This window comes from Argentina silus (assembly GCF_951799395.1).
Source record: "Argentina silus genome assembly, chromosome: 2".
NCBI classification, from domain to species: domain Eukaryota; kingdom Metazoa; phylum Chordata; class Actinopteri; order Argentiniformes; family Argentinidae; genus Argentina; species Argentina silus.
Window position 1 is genome coordinate 22,656,313 of NC_139656.1, and position 18,518 is coordinate 22,674,830.

Genomic DNA, 18,518 nt, shown 5'->3' on the forward strand with positions numbered 1-18,518 from the left:
GGTCATCCATGCATGATACATGCTCTTATATAAAACATGCCTCAGCCAGGACTTTTCAGGGATAAGAGGGGAGTAAACACACTGTTTATCTCCTCTGCGCCACTCTGTTATGTTTTAACACTTTGTTTGGCACAGTACAGTAAGAGATTGGAAAGAGTGAAGGTTATATTTTTAAATCTTTTTTTTCCACTCATTTTTTTTATCAAGTCATGCAACTAGTACAGTGTGCCATGCCAATACAGAACTGGCAACATTGATTTTCTTTAATCAAATTGGGCCTATCAAGTGAAATGGGGGTGCTGGATGGAATAATAGGATTAGAGAGAAGCACAAACATCTAAGATAGCGGTCCCTAGTCCAGGTCCTGGAGAGCTTCTTACATGGTCTGCTGGTTTTTATTCAGTTATCCAGCCCTCAATTGATGAACCAACGCTATTTCTGTGGTTTGGCATTCACTCTATTACTGTTTAACTATCCTTCACACTGTGATTCACCACTGGAACACAACATATGTTCTCTTTGTTTTTCAGGGGTATCTGTTGAGTCGTTGGACGGGAAATAGACGGATCTCTAGCACCAGCTCACTTGAAGGTCCTGACGCCACCATGTTACACAGGCACATTCTGACCCTTGTTCACCCCTCTGCCTCCTGCCTCTCCACCTCCCTCCTCCTCCTCCTCTTCCTCCTGGGGCTCTCCCACATCTCGGATGGCAACTCCGACCACAAACCGAGCAGTCCGCCCGGCAACTGCTCAGGTGAGGACAGCTGTTCTGTAGGCGTGGTCCTGCCCATATGGAACCCTCAGAATCCCTCGGTGGGTGACAAGGTGGCGCGGGCCATTGTCTACTTTGTGGCGCTCATCTACATGTTCCTGGGCATGTCCATCATTGCCGACCGTTTCATGTCGTCTATCGAGGTCATAACCTCCCAGGAGAAAGAGATCACCATTAAGAAGCCCAACGGTGAGACCACCACGGCCACAGTGCGCATCTGGAACGAGACAGTGTCCAATCTCACACTGATGGCCCTGGGCTCATCTGCCCCAGAGATCCTGCTCTCTGTTATCGAGGTGTGTGGGCATCAGTTTGAGGCTGGTTCCCTGGGCCCGAGCACCATTGTGGGCAGCGCTGCGTTCAACATGTTCATCATCATTGCCCTCTGTGTGTACGTGGTGCCAGACAATGAGGTGCGTAAGATAAAGCACCTGCGAGTGTTCTTTGTCACAGCAGCCTGGAGCGTGTTTGCGTACATCTGGCTCTACCTGATTCTGGCAGTGATCTCCCCGGGGGAGGTGGAGGTGTGGGAGGCTGTGCTCACATTCCTCTTCTTCCCCCTCTGCGTGATGCAGGCCTGGATCGCTGACCGACGCCTGCTCTTCTACAAGTACATCCACAAACGCTACCGTGTCGACAAGGACCGTGGCATCATCATTGAGACTGAGGGAGACAGCGTTTTTACCAAGATGGACATGGAGATGGACGGCCAGGGGGGGAACTCCCACCCCCACCCCAAGGAGGTCTTGGACGGCATGCTGGAGGGGGTGGAGGAGGGTGGGGGGATGAGCACAGAGGCAGTACAGGAGGAGGAGGCTCGACGGGACATGGCCCGCACACTGAAGGAACTCAAACAGAGGCACCCAGACAAGGACACGGAGCAACTGATCGAGATGGCTAACTATCAAGTGCTGGTCCAGCAGCAGAAAAGCCGGGCCTTCTACCGCATCCAGGCTACACGCATGATGATCGGCGCTGGGAACATCCTGAAGAAGCATGCGGCCGACCAGGCCAGGAAGGTGGTGAGCTGCCATGAGGCCAGCGGACATGAGGAGGACCCCCACACCATCTACCTGCAGTTTGAGCCCTCCCACTACCAGTGCTTCGAGAACTGTGGCTCACTCAAGCTATCTGTTGGGCGCCATGGAGGAGAAAGCGGCTGCACCGTCAAGGTAAGTGGCAAAGTCATTCACTAAAAAGGAAACGTAAATAGTGAAATAGAAAAGGTTCTTGAATTAGAAATGACTCAAACTAGATTTGATAGATATGACTTGTCAGGGAGACATTTGTTCTGCTAATTACTCCAGTCCCGTGAATGGATTGTATTTCCTCAGGTGGACTACCGGACGGAGGATGGTACAGCCAATGCTGGCTCAGACTATGAGTTTGCAGAGGGAACTCTGGTCTTCAAACCTGGTGAGACACTGAAGGAGCTGACAGTGGGCGTTATTGATGATGACATCTTTGAAGAGGACGAGCACTTCTATGTGCACCTCAGCAACCCCCGCATAGTCCACCGCGCTGAGGTCGCCATCCTTGAACCCAGCTCCATTGCCACCGGCAACAGCATGGTAGGCGGTGGCCTCTCCCCCCATGTGCCCCCCAAGGCAGCCCTCGGTGTTGCTCACACCGCCACGGTAACCATCTATGACGACGACCATGCAGGCATTTTCACGTTTGAGAGTGAGTCCATGAGGGTCAGTGAGAGCATAGGCATCATGCAGGTGAAGGTCCACCGGACATCCGGGGCAAGGGGCAAGGTGGCTGTGCCTTACCACACCCAGGAGGTCACTGCCAAGGCTGGGGATGACTACGAGGAGGTTGCCGGCAAACTGGAGTTCCAGAATGACGAGACCATGTGAGTAACAGCACTGTTCACGACTGCGTGTGTGTTCCACTTACTTACTGACTTACTTACTTACTTACTGACTTACTTAAGCCTCATGTATGACAGACCCCAAGTTTTGTAATGATGGTATATCATATATTATTTTATATATTTTTTATCTGATACAGTCCATCCTAGGGCTGCACAATGTTATTGCACAATGATTCAAGTCATAAAATTGCCATTTAGGTCAAAGTTTGTTTACTTTGGGCGATACATTAGGTTTTTTTAGCTCCTCCTAAAAGGTTTTCCCACATGCTGGGCCGTATTACATTTCATACAGCTCAGAGCTCTGAAGTGTGACGTTGCTAGCCTGTTTGTGAAGTTCGCGCCCAAAGTCAAATATAAACCTCCGAACCCACTTCACTGGCTTTTTTTGCGACTGAGTCAAACAACCTTTCCACACATTTTATTTAGAATAGCTCCTAGTTATATCTGCCGCTACTTGCCCAAATAGCTCTGTGAATGACTAACGTCACCACTGTGCTTCCGTTCTTTTAGTATTTAAAAAAAACAACTACAAAACTAGCTGGCGTGGGCCTTTAAGTTGAGCATTTCATGGAGGTTAGGTGATTTTGCAGAGTGTTTATCATCTGAATCTGAGCATCTAATGGTCTGAGCATTGATTACAATGTTGGGCAGAAGTTCCGGTCCATTTGTAAAGCAAAAGAGTTTTTCAGAGGATTTGAGAAGGACACAATCATAGGCAAGATCATTATGGTTGATGAGTAAATAATAGGGATATAATGGCTACCACTGGAAATATCTCCATATTCACGTACAGGGAGATAAAGATAAGGGATAAAGAGACACAAAGGGAGTACAGAAAAGGAAAGGCTAAAGGATATGAGAGTGCAAAGCAATGTGTTTTAACAGTTGTCTCTCATTGCAGGCAGGTTGGCTGACTGATAAGGAAGAGGGCTTAGTGTGTGGGTGTGCTTCGTGAAATATGTGATCAGAAAAATGATGTTAATCACGGCCAGAAAAAAAGTGTAGTGTGTATACGTCTGTTAGATGAGTGGGTGGAAGCACAGGTGCATTTTTTCCTATTCATGTGAGGAGGATTTCAAGATTTGTCTGTGTGGGTGTGATGTGTAGGTTGGATGAGTGGGTGAGTGGGCCGGAGTACAGTAAGCGTTTGGGCATAGGACTGTTTAAACACAGATTTTGTCTATTTGGCTGATTAAGGAGGGAATTTGTGTGTGTGTGTGTGTGTGTGTGTGTGTGTGTGTGTGTTTGTGTGTGCGTGTGTGTGTGTGTGTGTGTGTGTGTGTGTGTGTGTGTGTGTGTGTGTGTGTGTGTGCGCACGCGCCTGCGCATTGCATTTATCCAGACAGCCAAATCACCTCTTCCAAACAGTTTAACAGATTCTAACTGGCTTTCTCCCAGGGCAGTCACAATTCAAGTAGGCTGACACCAGCCAGCAGGGGTCCAGGGGTTTGAGTGTGTGTGTGAGCAGAGGGAGAGGAGGAGGCCAACTTTGCAGGCAACTAATAAGGAGCCGGGAGGAATGGCCTTGAATTCAAGTGTACTTTTTGGTTTCTTGTTTTGAGCTCTGAGATGCACTGAGATTTACAGAAACCTCCAACCCAAAAAAAGAAAGCAGAGAAGTATCACAAGCATATAAACATATTTTCTGTATTTGCAGATTAGTGAACATAAAACCCCTCTCTATTTGCCTATGTGTGTGTGTGTGTGTGTGTGTGTCTTTGTGTGTGTGCCCCCAAGAGTATGTGTGCAATGCACTCTTCTATCTTCTGAGGCTAGAGAGGGAAAAACAAGCTTTAAACAATGAGATATACTGTAGGCGAGGGAAATAGGGAAAGGGGGCAGTTATATAAGCTGAGATCAAACGACTGGGAGAGAGACACCCTCCGCAGGGGAAATCAATACATCCATTCTCGTTACTACTCAGAGTCTACACTGACTGGATCAATAACCACCTGAGATTTCTGACACACACAGATACAGCGTAGTGGCAGGGTTAGTAGTGCTTTGTACACATGGGAGTCTGCTTGAAATTCAGTGTGAGGGCTTTTCAAACAGGTTACAGTTCTGATCCTATGCACATCTTTTGAAGAAGCCGCTGCTGATTCAGATTGGAAAAATTGTTGGTTTGTTCTATTTAGGAAATCTGTATGTTTGGCATGGGCGAAAAAGGACTGACATGAGTTTTTCTGGTTCTGACACAGAGGATGTCTCAGAGGGTTTTCTCTCTATGTTTGAAGTTTTCATCTCTCTCTCACTGCTCCTTGTGCTTATTTCTCATTCTATAATGGCTCTTACATCTCCCCTTGCATTCTGCAATAATTTTGAACGGCAGTCACACTCTGTGAACTAGCTACTGACCGTTCAAGTGGCAGTAGGCAGAATTGCAGTAGATACTGTAGGTGCAGTACCCTCCTCTACAAAAGAAACCAAAACAATGCTCTCTCTCCCTGCTCCCTTCTCCCCTGATGTCAGCTTAGCTTAGCTCCTCAAATGCTTGCTGCCAAAAAATGCTGCGTTATTATGATCTTTGTAATGCGTTATTATTATTGCCAAAGGTGGTCGGGTGGAGCCACTGTTTTTCTGAATGGGATTTTGATGGGATAGAGATGATCTTTTGCCAGACAATTTCACTGCCTAATCGCTACAGATATACCAGGGTAATTTAGGAATATTAGAATGATTCAAACTTGCGTCAATAGGCGTCAACTCTCTGCAAAATGTTTAATTTTCTTTTTGTTCCCTAATCACTTCCATTGTTTTTTGTTAACGGTGGCTAAGTCTTTCCTTATTTTATCTGCACTTAGTATTTATCCAAAGGACTGAAATAAACACACAAGGGGATGCTGGTGGAGGTAGAAATCAGTGGACAGGCTCATTGTAATGCATGGAATGGAATGAGGAATGGTATCAAAATCCATGCATTACAATGAACCAGTCCTCCGATTTCTACCTCCACCAACCTCCCCTGACACACACATACTCTATATATATACACACACACACACACACACACACACACACACACACACACACACACACACACACACACACACACACACACACACACACACACACACACACAGCTTTTGTTAATGGACATGTGATATTACCTAAGGGGGGCATGTCTCAAAAGTAACAAGCGTTCTGGCATCTCCAATGAGGACAAACCCCTCGTAGTATCTTCCCTTATAAGGGAACTACGGATTGACTGGGGAACATGTATCCACATAATAATAACAGCTTTGATTAGTATTTGCAGTCTGTTTGTTTTAGAGGTTTTTTTTTATAGCCGTTTGCTCACTCTCACAAGCCAGATCAAAGTTGGCTCAGATCACACACACACGCTGTCTTTTGCCAAGCAGTGATACATAATTGCCTCTAATCTCTATGCCATAAGGTGCAGCTGCAATGATGAGAACATCTAGATCTATTGCAAAAGCCAGGAGCATCACTACATGATTGTGTATCAGGTGTTCGAAATATGGACAGGGGAGGTGTCCAATCATTTTTATTGGTTTAATCGTTTCCTTTTCATTTTATTCAGTTGTGAATGTTTATGTGTGTGGCCAGCGTTGAAGGGTTTGTCCAATTTCACACTCGCCTGCGTAAGTGGAGCACAAAACAAATATAATAAAACACATAAAATGAAGCAAATAAATCAGAAAAAAGAAGGATATCCGAGTTCCCTGAAGTCTGTCACTGTTTGTCAAAATCTGGGTCAGGTTCCTGAGTCATCCCCTGTACCCCAACAGTGTGTTTCCCTGGTTAATGAGACCCTGGCTGGGATCAGCAGGCAGTGTTGGGTGACCTGTCTCCACCTCCCCACCTCCCCACCCAGCACACACTCTGCGCACCAGGGTCCTCTATGACACACCAGACCAGCTGCTCAACCTCTCTCACACACTTCTACCTTCAATGCTGTGTGCTGCAATCTGCTGCGTATCTGCTGTGGGATCTGTTCACCTGCTCTCTATTCAGACTCTAGTCTGTCTGCCTGTCTGTCTGCCTGCATGTCTGTCTGTCTGTCTGCCTGCATGTCTGTCTGTCTGTCTGCCTGCATGTCTGTTTGTCTCCCATGTTTAGGCAGAGAGGATCCATATGATTTTCATGTACAGTACAACCTGAGTTGCTCCTCTTTCATTTGACCTTTTTTTAGAGCAGTTCAGTGTTCTCTCATTGGCATGCATGGTGTACTCAGTCATTACACGGGCTATGACGTCTCACTGCTCTGTAAAAGCCTTTTTTGTCTTCTTCTAGTCAAACCATTGCCTGCGCGTGTCCATGCTTGTGTGTGTATGTGTGGACAGAAATAGACAGCCGCCCACATATCGTTAGGGAGATGGAGGGAGAGAGAAAACAGACTTAATGTGAGAGTGCAGGAGAGTGTGGAGGGCTGAGGCAAACACATCAGCTGCTCCCACCGAGACATACCAAAGAGTACATCACCACAGTCACACAGTTACGTATTCAGCCTCCATTTAGTGTAGTGTGTATGTAGTATGTGTCTGTATGTATCTAGCTCTGGTACAATGCTATTTTGTATGTGAGTGAGCATAAAGTGGTACATGCATTAAGAAGAACACATACTGTAGTAGACCCTGGAGCATTCATTACCTCATAGTGAGCATTCACTCCCACACAGACACAGACACAGACACAGACACAGACACACACACACACACACACACAGACACAGACACAGACACAGACACACACACACACACACACACACACACACACACACACACACACACACACACACACACACACACATCACACATACTGTATCTGTATTATAAAGTGCAGAAGCTGTATTACCACACACACTAGCACACATCTTTATAGTGCAGCAGGGTGTAATGTACACTGCGACCATGTTTTGCTGCATGGAACTCAAAAGCCCTTGTGTATCCCCCCCCCCCCCCCCCCCATTGCAGTTATTTATTCTGGTTTATTTATGTTTCCCCTGTGGCCCCTCTAACTCTGCATACACAAACATGTGGCGTGGAAATCAAACACAACATTAGGCTCTGCTCTGTTGCAGTTCACGAGAACTTGTAATTAGTGACTAGGGACTAGTCACAGGATTGTGCTTCCCATGTTACCATTACTATACAATACCATGGTCCTTATTGTACTGTAACTACTGTGCTACTAGTACCTACTACTACTACTACTATACCAAGACTACTATACCAAGTGTGTGTGTGTGTGTGTGTGTGTGTGTGTGTGTGTGTGTGTGCGTGTGTGCGTGTGTGCGTGTGTGTGTGTGTGCGTGTGTGCGTGCCTATAACTATATGGCCTATACTATTATGTTACATAATACAGCATTCAGTGGTCATTTTCATGTTTAACTATTGATTCTTGAGGACAGGGGCTGTCTTACCCCATCATAACCCAAAATATGAGGTTCTTTTACTCCATTGTTTGTAAATGTTGTCATGTAGCCTCTAGCTTCAAAATATGTTTCAAACTACCATGTTGATCTCATGGCCAGTCGGTCCTTGCATCCATAGCTCCATTGATGAATTTGAAAGCGGTTACAGTTTCTCCAGCACTATCTCTCAGCTCTATATCAACCCAGGTGGCAGGGCTGCCATTGGTTCTGAGGGGAGTGAGACAGATCCGTTTAGCTCAGCTTACTTGCACTCAGTATCAGAAATGTTGGAAACAGACCTATTGCATACAGTATCTACCTGTCTCTATTATCTCTGTAGGTTTGTCTTGCAATCAGTGAGGAGGGCATTTACAGTATATAACTCTGATGTGTGATATTATTGTATGAGTATTTTCTCTTTCAATCACACGGAAGAGAGAAAGGACAGGTTGATGACGGATGGAGATTTAGCACCCTGTATGCTGGGTAGGCTATTAACACTACCACCCTGCAATCTCTATTTCTCCCCTTATCTCCCGGTCCCTCGCTCACTCTCCCCCTGCCAATCGCCCACTCATTATGAGTTAAACAATTAGGGAGTACAGAGGTGTATGATTCCTACGCCAGGGAAGAGAACTGGGTGAAAATTAATTACATTCTTCATCTTATCATACCTCAGATCCCATATCTCTCTCTCACTCTCTCTCTCTCTCTCTCTCTCCCTCAGTAATTATGAGGCGGCTGTGTTTCAGGGTTGTTCCCCAAAGCCCTCCTCTCCTCTCTCCGCTCTTCCGTGAGATTCTCTCTCTCCGCCTCAGCAACTCTTTCTGGCTCACTCTATCCCTCTGGCTTCCTCTATGAAAAATAAAGGACTTGTGCTCTGTGATAAAACTCACAGTTTTTCAAAAGAAACCTTCTGCATTTTTAAAGTGGTTTTAATGTACAGAGGTGGTATTGGAGTAATGGGGATTTATTCAAGGGTTTCACGGGCGACAAGATATACTGATATTGTATACCAGAGTTATGATGCAAAGAAACGTACAGTGTAATGTTGTGGGGAGAATGGTCAGGGTATAGTAGAGGAGGGAGGTTTATAGAGGAAGAGGAAGGCGAGAGAGAAAACAGGAGCGAGTGAGACATCATTGATCTTGGCCATTGAGAATGGCTGACACAGATAAACTTGGCTGGCCTGTTGGGACCCACATTGCCCATACTTTATATGCAAGAGATTTAAATATTTTAAGGTAGGGAGAAGAACAGGGATATAAATAAACAATTTATGGTCCAATATACACTTTCCCGCAAGATCCTCCCTGTGCCAGAGCATAGAACCTCACTACTCCTGGGAGAGATATAATGTTTCCCAGCCCTGCCACTACAGTTTCTGCAGGCCCACAGAACAGAGAAATTACCTCACAAGCTTCTCACCCTGTATATGCTAAACCTGCATGAATACTGTACTGTACTGTACATCCAGATGTGAGGCCTTACTAACTGTGTATTAATGCAAACATATATAAACATCCACTTTAACAGGCACACAGTGAGATGATGTGTAATGTGGAGAAGAACATTTCACACGCAGACACAATCGTGCTCTGCAAGAACAACACGCAGTCTGGACTAGGAGAGTAGAACATGTGGAAGAAAGGAGTCAGATGGAATCAATACTTGATGAGTGAATGAACAAAGGAGAATTGCTAATCAGACATCCAGAGCAGTGTGGAAGAAAGAGGCAAAGAATAGAAGGTGGAGCAGGACAGGAGAGGGAAGAGGAAGGGAAAGAGGGACAGCTTCCCTTTCATTCTCTCTAATCGTCACTCCTCCGGGACTGACTAGCTCCTTTTCATCAATGATGCACAGGACCTTTCAGTGGGAACTACAGATGCTGAGGTAGAACCGTACACCAGAGCAGTAGGTGAACCTGGACTGCGGTGTGTCAGTCATGAGCGTCCCTGAGGGATTGAAACCCATGGGAGGGCTTTGCTTCGATGAAATAGGATTTCATCCAGCAGAAACATGTGAGGGTGAAAGAATCTGATCTATTATGACGTGTCATGCATACAACAAAGTGTTTGAAGACACTGATCTGTTTAGTCATTTGGTGTCTTCAGTGTCCAAATGTTCCATTTATAAACCATGATAAGATGTCAGATAGATTACGATAAAACAATAGGAGAAAATACAATACATGGGGCAACTCTACCAGTGTCTCTCTCTCTATGGATGCCCCTTCTGTCTGTCTCTCTTCCTCTCTCTCTCTATCTCTTTCATGCTCACACACTACCGCTATCTTGCTGAAGGCGGTGACTTTTAACAGAACATACACTATTGCTACCTGTTTCCATGCCAACCATGAATTTGTGTTTCATAGACTGCACACAGCTGCACATACACCACCATAATTTGACAGCGCTAATGTGTTACTGTTGACCTTAATGTGTTACAAGCTCACCTGTGGCACAGTATGCAATATTACCAGTACATTTATATTCCTTTGCTGTTTCCCCTCACTCTCTATATCTAATCAGACAGAACGTCATATGTTGGTTGTGTTGGTGATGCTTATAGTCAGCCAGTGTCTTATTTTCAGTCACATGTACTGTAATTCCTCTGTACGTTTGTCATTTCATTCATTGCTCATGTTTTTTGCTTAATGTGAGTGTGTTCCTTCTGGGTTAACTCAAGCGAGTAAATAAATGTGTGTGTGTACTGAATGGGCCTATTCACTGTGTGCGTGTGTGTGTGTGTGTGTGTGTGTGTGTGTGTGTGTGTGTGTGTGTGTGTGTGTGTGTGTGTGTGTGTGCACGTGTGCACGACCACCATATTGATGGCGTGTGCATGTGTCTGTGTGTGAGTGCGTACGTGCGTGTGTGTGTGCGTGCGTGCGTGCGTGTGTGCGCACATGCGTTTGTGTATGTCTGTATGTTACTGTGTGTGTGTATCTGTTTGTTGCTCCACTGAGTAACAGTGCCACTCATTACCTGAAGGCCAGTGTGAGGTTAGGGCCTCATGCTTAATGAGATAAATGCGCTAATGTCGTTTCCTCCTGCTTGCCTGCGTTTCCTTCTCTTCTCCTCATCATCCATCTCCATCCATCCGTGTGCATCTCTGCCTGTCTTCTGTTATGGCCTGTCGATCTGTATGTACTGTAGGGTTAGATGACACCTGGGACCACACCATTCATGTGTGTGTATCAAAGCTTGTCCGTAGGGGGGGTGTCAGTTTATTTGTGGCAGAGGTCTGCTGGGCATGTGAGCACAAAACATTTTGTGACAGTTCTTATCTGTACAGTGTGTGGCTTAGCCCATCTGCTTGAGCTACCCCAGCAGTCTCAGCATGGGCTGATAACCCTCTGATAGGCGTCCTCTGCTATCTGTTTGGCTGGCATGAAGAAGGGATGGAGCTCATCCACCCATGGGAACAGTGCCGCGACAAGGCTGCAGTAAACACATTTGCGCTGATATGAAACACCACACGAAGATGCTTTTTTTTGGGTCACTGGCATTTAGTCGAGAGAACACAGAGATGGGCAGAGGGGGAAATTAGGGGGTAAGGGTAAATCATTTGTGATTAATGTTGTGTTCGTACCAATACAGAAGGATTCTGAATAAATGTTATTATAGAGGAGTGTGTGAAGGATTAAACAATGAGTCTGGGTTGGAGGAGGAGATGGAAAGGAGGATATCAATGATAAGGCTCAGCAAGATGGATTAAAGAGGTATCTAGTGATAACAATAGATTGAAGAAAGGGGTGCGTGTGTGTCTGTGTGTGTGTGCGTGCGTGCGTGCATGCATGCGTGTGTGTGTACATTCACTATATCCATAATGTGAATTGTTTCACTGTCTAATTGTTTGTTCCCTAAAAGTGTCTCTGTCCCTTCCTTTCTTCATTATTCATAAACTCTAATTACCAATGTCCTGGACACCTGCGCTGCTGCCCTCTGCACTCCTTTCCCACTCTCACTGTTTATTCCAATCAATGAGTTTGAATAGACTGAGGGTTGTTTACCCCCATCTCTCCATCAGGGGAGGCTGGTGGAGGTAGAAATCGGAGGGCGGGCTCATTGTAATGCATGGAATGGAATGAATGTGTTTGACACCATTCCTCATTCCATTCCATGCATTACAATGAGCCCGTCCTCTGATTTCTACCCCCTGCTCTCCATACTGCAATTCATCACCCCTTATCTGTTTATCTGTCCATCCTAACGTCCGTCCTTCCACCCTAAACTCTCATGTTTCTCTCTCTCACCCCCTATTTCTTTCTCCCCCTGAAGACATGCCTGTTTCTGTCTCTCTCTTACCCAACATGCTCGTGTTTACCCTGTCTGTCTGTCTGTCTGTCTGTCTGTCTGTCTCCAGGAAGCTGTTGGATGTGAAGATCATTGATGACGAGGAGTATGAGAAGAACAAGAGCTTCACCATCACGCTGGGGGAGCCAGTGCTGCTGGAGGTGGGACAGAAACACGGTCAGTAGCAGAGTCCTGCATTAATGACTAGCCCTGCGGTGCTGTAGCGCTGTCATATTACCCAGCCATCCCACAATGCTCTGTTTTTCAATTATTGCATGTCCTTTCCACCCCTGTAATTGATTTTATTCCACATCCAGCTGCTATGCTCAGTTTTATAGTGCCATTGGCAGGACACATAATCCTGGCTTCTTTCCAATAAATGCGAAAGCTCATTGAAAAAATGTCATATTGGAAAAAAAGACAGCTTCTCTCAAATGAATTTTTATAGGCAGGCTGTATCCAGGACTGTACAAGTGGTTATATCTGCACATACATTGGCATTAGGGACTTGGGGGGGGGGGGGGGGGGGGGGTTCAACAGGAGAGAGAGAGTACAGTAATCGGTCCATGTTGGGGCTGTACCTCCAGGCATTTTCCTCTCACTGCACATTAATTATAGTCCCACACTAATTGAATGTCCTCTGTGCATTTCAATTATTGCTGCAACTGTCATAACATTGTAAAGATCCCTCCTCTCGTACAGAACTGACCATACTGTACATACTGGATTCAGTATGCAACAGTGGGTTGTGGGCCATGCATTATACATTATAGAGTATGTAGCTAAAAGTCGGTTGACATATTAAAGTGTTCCTCTTTGCATCACAGGGGACTCCAATGAGAACAAGCCAGCGGCAGGTGAAGAGGATGTGTCTAAGATGGGCTGTCCCAGTCTGGGAGAACACACCAAGCTGGAGGTGGTGATTGAGGAGTCCTATGAGTTCAAGGTATCCCACGAAACCAGACCCCACACTCCTCTAATATCTACCCCACCCCTCACACACACACACACACACACACACACACACACACACGCACGCACGCGCACGCGCACACGCACACGCACACGCACACACACACACACATACATATACAAACACCTCTCTCTCTCTCTCTCTCTACCATCAAACATGTCTTCAGTGGATGAGGAAGGTCACTGTCTCATTCCTCCAGTGGAGATCTGTTCCCCCTTGTGCTCCTGAGCAGAGACAGTCTGGACACTGTAGGCCACTCAGGTCACCAGCTCATTAGATTTAGGAGAGACTGTAACAGACATATACAGCATTGCCCTCTGTCAAAGACGCCAAAACAGGGATACTGTAGAACATGTAAACAAACAAACAAACAAACAAACAAACAAACAAACAAACAAACAAACAGGGTGCTATGACATTGAATAGAATGAGCACCAGGCTTTGCATGGGTTTAGAATGTTGTATCACAGCATAGACATCAGGACAACCCTGACCCTCAACTTAAAATGACTTCTATCTGTTCTATTTCTGGATTACTCTATTATAGACTCTGATTAATAATTGATTGTTTTGCTTTCTTTGTTTTCTTTCTGTGGTTGTTGTTTGTGTGTCTTTATATTTGTGTGCCTGTCTGTAGAACACAGTGGATAAGCTGATTAAGAAAACCAACCTTGCTATGGTGGTTGGGAGCAGCAGCTGGAGAGAGCAGTTTGTTAATGCTGTCACTGTCAGCGCAGGTGAGTGCCCCTCTCTTTCTCTCTCCCTCCTAAATCTCAGGGCCAAGACCCACTAACATTTGCATTCTCATGCACTAACACTCAAGTCAATGTTGTGTTTAGGACAGAGATATTGGAAATCTCACATTATAGTTTGGTTGGTGCCAGTAATGAAGTCGCAGGCACGGAAGTTGCTGTTTGAATATTTATAGACTCATGAAATAGTGTCATCCTAAGCCAACCAGCAGTTTAATGACTTCTCAGGCTACAACATTTTGCACCACAAATGTTTATTTTTTTTGTCCTAATTATTTTATATGGGTGCATTAAAGGTTTAATATACAAAAGTATACAGTTCATATCCACTGCTCTCTTTTTCTCTCCCAGGAGATGACGATGAGGAGGAGAGTGGAGAGGAGCGCCTGCCCTCCTGCTTTGACTACATAATGCACTTCCTGACAGTGTTCTGGAAGGTTCTATTCGCCTTCGTTCCACCCACAGAATACTGGAATGGCTGGGCCTGCTTTTTTGTGTCCATCTCCCTCATTGGTGTTCTGACAGCTGTGACCGGGGACCTGGCCTCTCATTTCGGCTGCACTGTGGGGCTCAAAGACTCTGTGACTGCTGTAGTGTTTGTGGCCCTCGGCACCTCTGTTCCAGGTGGGTATCCGTCTGTCTGTACTCTTTGTACTCTTTGTCTGTCTGGGCTATCTGATTATGTCTTTTGTCTGTTACTGTAGGGGAGACCAGGGGCAACATTTCTGCAAAACTCAGGCTTAATTATTTATTACTCAGACCACTCAACCTAGACCAGACATCTGTCTACTAATCATTCACAGATGTGTACTGTAGGTCTCTAAAGAGGATCACAGTATGCTTTTAATCCAACAAGTATTAAAAAAAACACACCAAATAAACCCACTGAACTCCAAACAAAATGCGGAAGACAAAATAGGCACACACTAATGCTCCATTAACACCTTTAATCAGTCCCTCCAGGATTTTGTGATTTTTGTCCCTTGTTCTGCACGTCAGTCATCCACCATCAGCTTCACACATGAACACGCTAACATGACTGATTGGACTGGATAACGTGATAACAGTGCGGTAATTCGTCAAAATTGCAAGCCCTTTTTTGATTGGACCCTTTTATGCTGTAAAAGTACGTGATTGGTTAAAATTGCAAGCCCTTGCAAGGAATACACAAGGAATGGTTGATTTTGCATTGAATTATGCAATTGCAGAATTGAAAATCCTGGAGGGACTGTTTTTATAGGGTCGCTGATTTGCATAGGAATCAATTACACACTGTGTAGATTAGGATGTCACTAACAACTCAGAACATTTTATAATTTTCTCTTGATCCTGACAAACTCCCCAGTCCCTGCCAGTGACAAACATACCCATAACTTGATGCAGCTACCACTATTCTTCACACGAGAGATGGTGCAGAAACTGCATTGCATGTGCTGGATTTGCACCAAACCTAAATAAACACATTTCCAGCCACTTTCTTTGCTGTATCACTTGAATTCATTGTTTCAAACACTATTATGGATATGAGAGAGATTATTTTCCATTAAGGGATAATTTTTTGCCACTTGGTTATAGACCAATTTTGTAGAGTGACTGAGATGATGTTGTCCCATCAACTGTGCTTTTTCCTCTCCACCATTCAACTTTGTAGATCTTTGTAAGTCTCCCCAGGCCTCAGGGTCGCATTCCTGAGCAGTTTTGTTCCTCTCCATTTGCTCAGTTTGTAATGACAACCTGATCCACACAGTGTGTAATTGATTCTTATGCAAATCAGAGACCCTATAAAAACAAAGATATTAATTCCAAAATTACATGAACTATTATCCTTGCATTAAGATGGACTCAATTCAACTTATTGAGTGATTTTGCATTTTAGCTAATTTTAAGAGTGTCATAGCAAAGGGTCTGAATACTAATATACATGAGGTATTTCTGTATTTCAATTTTAATAAATTTACTGAAATTTCAAAAAACATGTTTTTAGGTTTGTCATTCTGGGGTATTGTGTGTGGATTGATTGACACAACAAAATGTGGAAAAAGTGAAGGGGTCTGAATACTTTCTGAAGGCACTGTATCTTAACTAAACCTCATGAACAGGTACGCTAAATAACAGTAGGCTAAATAACAGTAGGCTAAATAACAGTAGGCTAAATAACAGTAGGCTAAATAACAGTAGCCTAACCCTCGAGCCTCTAGTTTAAAATAACCTGATGCCCAGCCAAAGACTGATTAGTTTGAATCACAGTGGTGGCAAATGCAGCTGTCACTGCCATCTATGTAGTCCTTGTCTGCCCAGGACTTGCCCAACATTGTGTTACAATTTCCCCCAGGTAACTGTAACCTTGTGTTACATTTGCCCCCAACCCTAGCAGCCATGTCAAACCTTATGTGCTACAGTAGCTAGCTGGCAACAATTCTGACACACGTCAATCATGTCAATTTGTAGCCAACAGAACAGTAATCATAATGATACAAATTACAATTCATCAAAAAACTTAAATTTACCTCTCAAAAGCTACTTTTCCCAATAAAACCTGCAGATGGTGAGATATTTGATTGTATTGTTTCATGCAGGGAATACACCTAACTGTGCATGTACTGAGTGAGTTTCATCTCTCTAACTTGTTTCTGATTGGAGAAAAGCAGAGTGTTACAATTGACCCTTGTAACATTTGTCCCTGGTCTCCCCTATGTCCATTGTCCAACTTTGAACCATTGCAAATCTGTTATTGTTTAAAAAAGCATTTGTTTTTTACTTCATCCCCCTCTTACCGCCTCCTTCATGTTCTTTCAGATACTTTTGCCAGTAAAGTGGCTGCCATCCAGGACCAGTATGCTGACGCATCCATCGGGAATGTGACGGGTAGTAATGCAGTAAACGTGTTCCTGGGTATTGGCGTGGCGTGGACCATCGCAGCCGTGTATTGGAAGACTCAGGGGAAGAAGTTCCATGTGCAGCCAGGCTCGCTGGCGTTCTCAGTCACCCTCTTCACCATCATGGCACTGCTGTCTGTATGTGTGTTGATGTACCGCCGCCGGCCCCGAGTGTCAGGAGGGGAGCTGGGAGGCCCGCGAAACACCAAGCTCATCACCTCCTTCCTCTTCGGCTGCCTCTGGCTCATCTACATTCTTCTGTCCTCACTAGAGGCCTACTGCCACGTGCCTGGCTTCTGAGAGACACACAGAAGGAGAAAGAGAAAGAGAGAAAGAGGGAGAAAGCTCCTCTCCTTATGTTTACATGTCCATATCCCTCTCTTTCATTTTGTGTACTTTCATGAGTGTTTTAAAGTATTTGTATTATTCATTATTATTATTGATACAGACTGCTTGACTCTGAAGACTTTTCCCCCATTTACAGTGATGTGGATGGTAGCCTTAGCCATTCTATTGGAAGCGAACAGGGACCAGCTAAAGACTTGGTGAATATCAGTGAAGGACTCTTGCCATCAGGCACAGCTTTATCTGATCAGGCTGTCAACAGCACAAACCAGGGGGAAATAAAATGACCCTTGAGTTGCCCTCATTCTTCATATCCTATCCTGAGCCTATTCCTCTTTTCCCCACCTAGGTGCCCGTTCCTGCCTCTCTTGATCTGGGCAATGAAGACGATCCCTAGTGAATCCATCTGAAGGTGGAGGTGATGCATATTACACATGTCCCAGATTATACCGCCCCCCTTCCTCCCCAAGGTCTGAGCTTGGTTCCTGCTTGACTAATTCTAATGTTCCCAACTGTAAACCCTGATGCCCACCTTGGCCATGATGGTTTTCAGCCTCTGCCAAGGCTGAAAACCATGCCCCGCTCTCCTGCCCCGCCCTCCTTTCTTCTTTTTCAATAACGTTGCGTGCTGGTCTTGTGGAATTCTTTAGAAGTTTTCATGTTACTGAAAAGCCAAGATAATGAAAATGTTTGCAAAAATGGAAGTGTTAGTTGATGAAACATTGCCATATTTTCTCTTTGAACAGGGTTTAAAAAAAGAAGACTTGTCAAGGGAGTTTTGAAGTGGGAGAAATACAGTGTGCATGGTGCTGCATTAGCAGAAATGTTGAGAGATCAGTTGAATTAAGCTGTTGGTGTTTGTTAATAAGATGAATATTAATATTTATTATCTCAAGCTATTTATTGTACATCATGTAAAGGAATATTATGTGTGTACATGTGAGAAAGAGCTAAGAGTGAGAGCGTGAGTGTTTATTTTGCATGTGTTGAGTGAAGAATTCTATGATGAGAAATATATTGAAGTATTGTATGTAACATTTCAATATGGCTGTCCTAATGTGAAAGTATAGATGTGAATCACAGCCAACATGCACAGTAAGTATGGTGGGCTATCACTGCCTGGCGCCCTCTTCCACACACTAGGGAGGACAACTCTGTCTCATAAGGACTTGGATACGGCTAGCCCAGAGTGCTCTATGCCTTTTTATACAGGACACTAATTTACACAGAACAGAGACAACTGGTCC

The 18,518-nt window shown here is 44.8% G+C and overlaps 2 protein-coding genes across 2 annotated transcripts in view; both read left to right on the forward strand.

Annotated features, from left to right (window-relative positions):
* LOC310820976 (aldo-keto reductase-like) overlaps window positions 1–18,518 on the forward strand; it is a 293,751-nt gene that overhangs the window by 19,343 nt on the left and 255,890 nt on the right. The window lies entirely within an intron of this gene.
* slc8a4a (solute carrier family 8 member 4a) lies at window positions 606–17,226 on the forward strand (the record flags this gene model as incomplete). The annotated part of the gene is made up of 7 exons (XM_083688881.1): window positions 606–1,946; window positions 2,109–2,632; window positions 12,396–12,502; window positions 13,153–13,271; window positions 13,936–14,035; window positions 14,402–14,674; window positions 16,847–17,226. The coding sequence occupies 7 exons, from the start codon at window positions 606–608 to the stop codon at window positions 17,224–17,226; spliced, it is 2,844 nt and encodes a 947-aa protein (XP_083545007.1).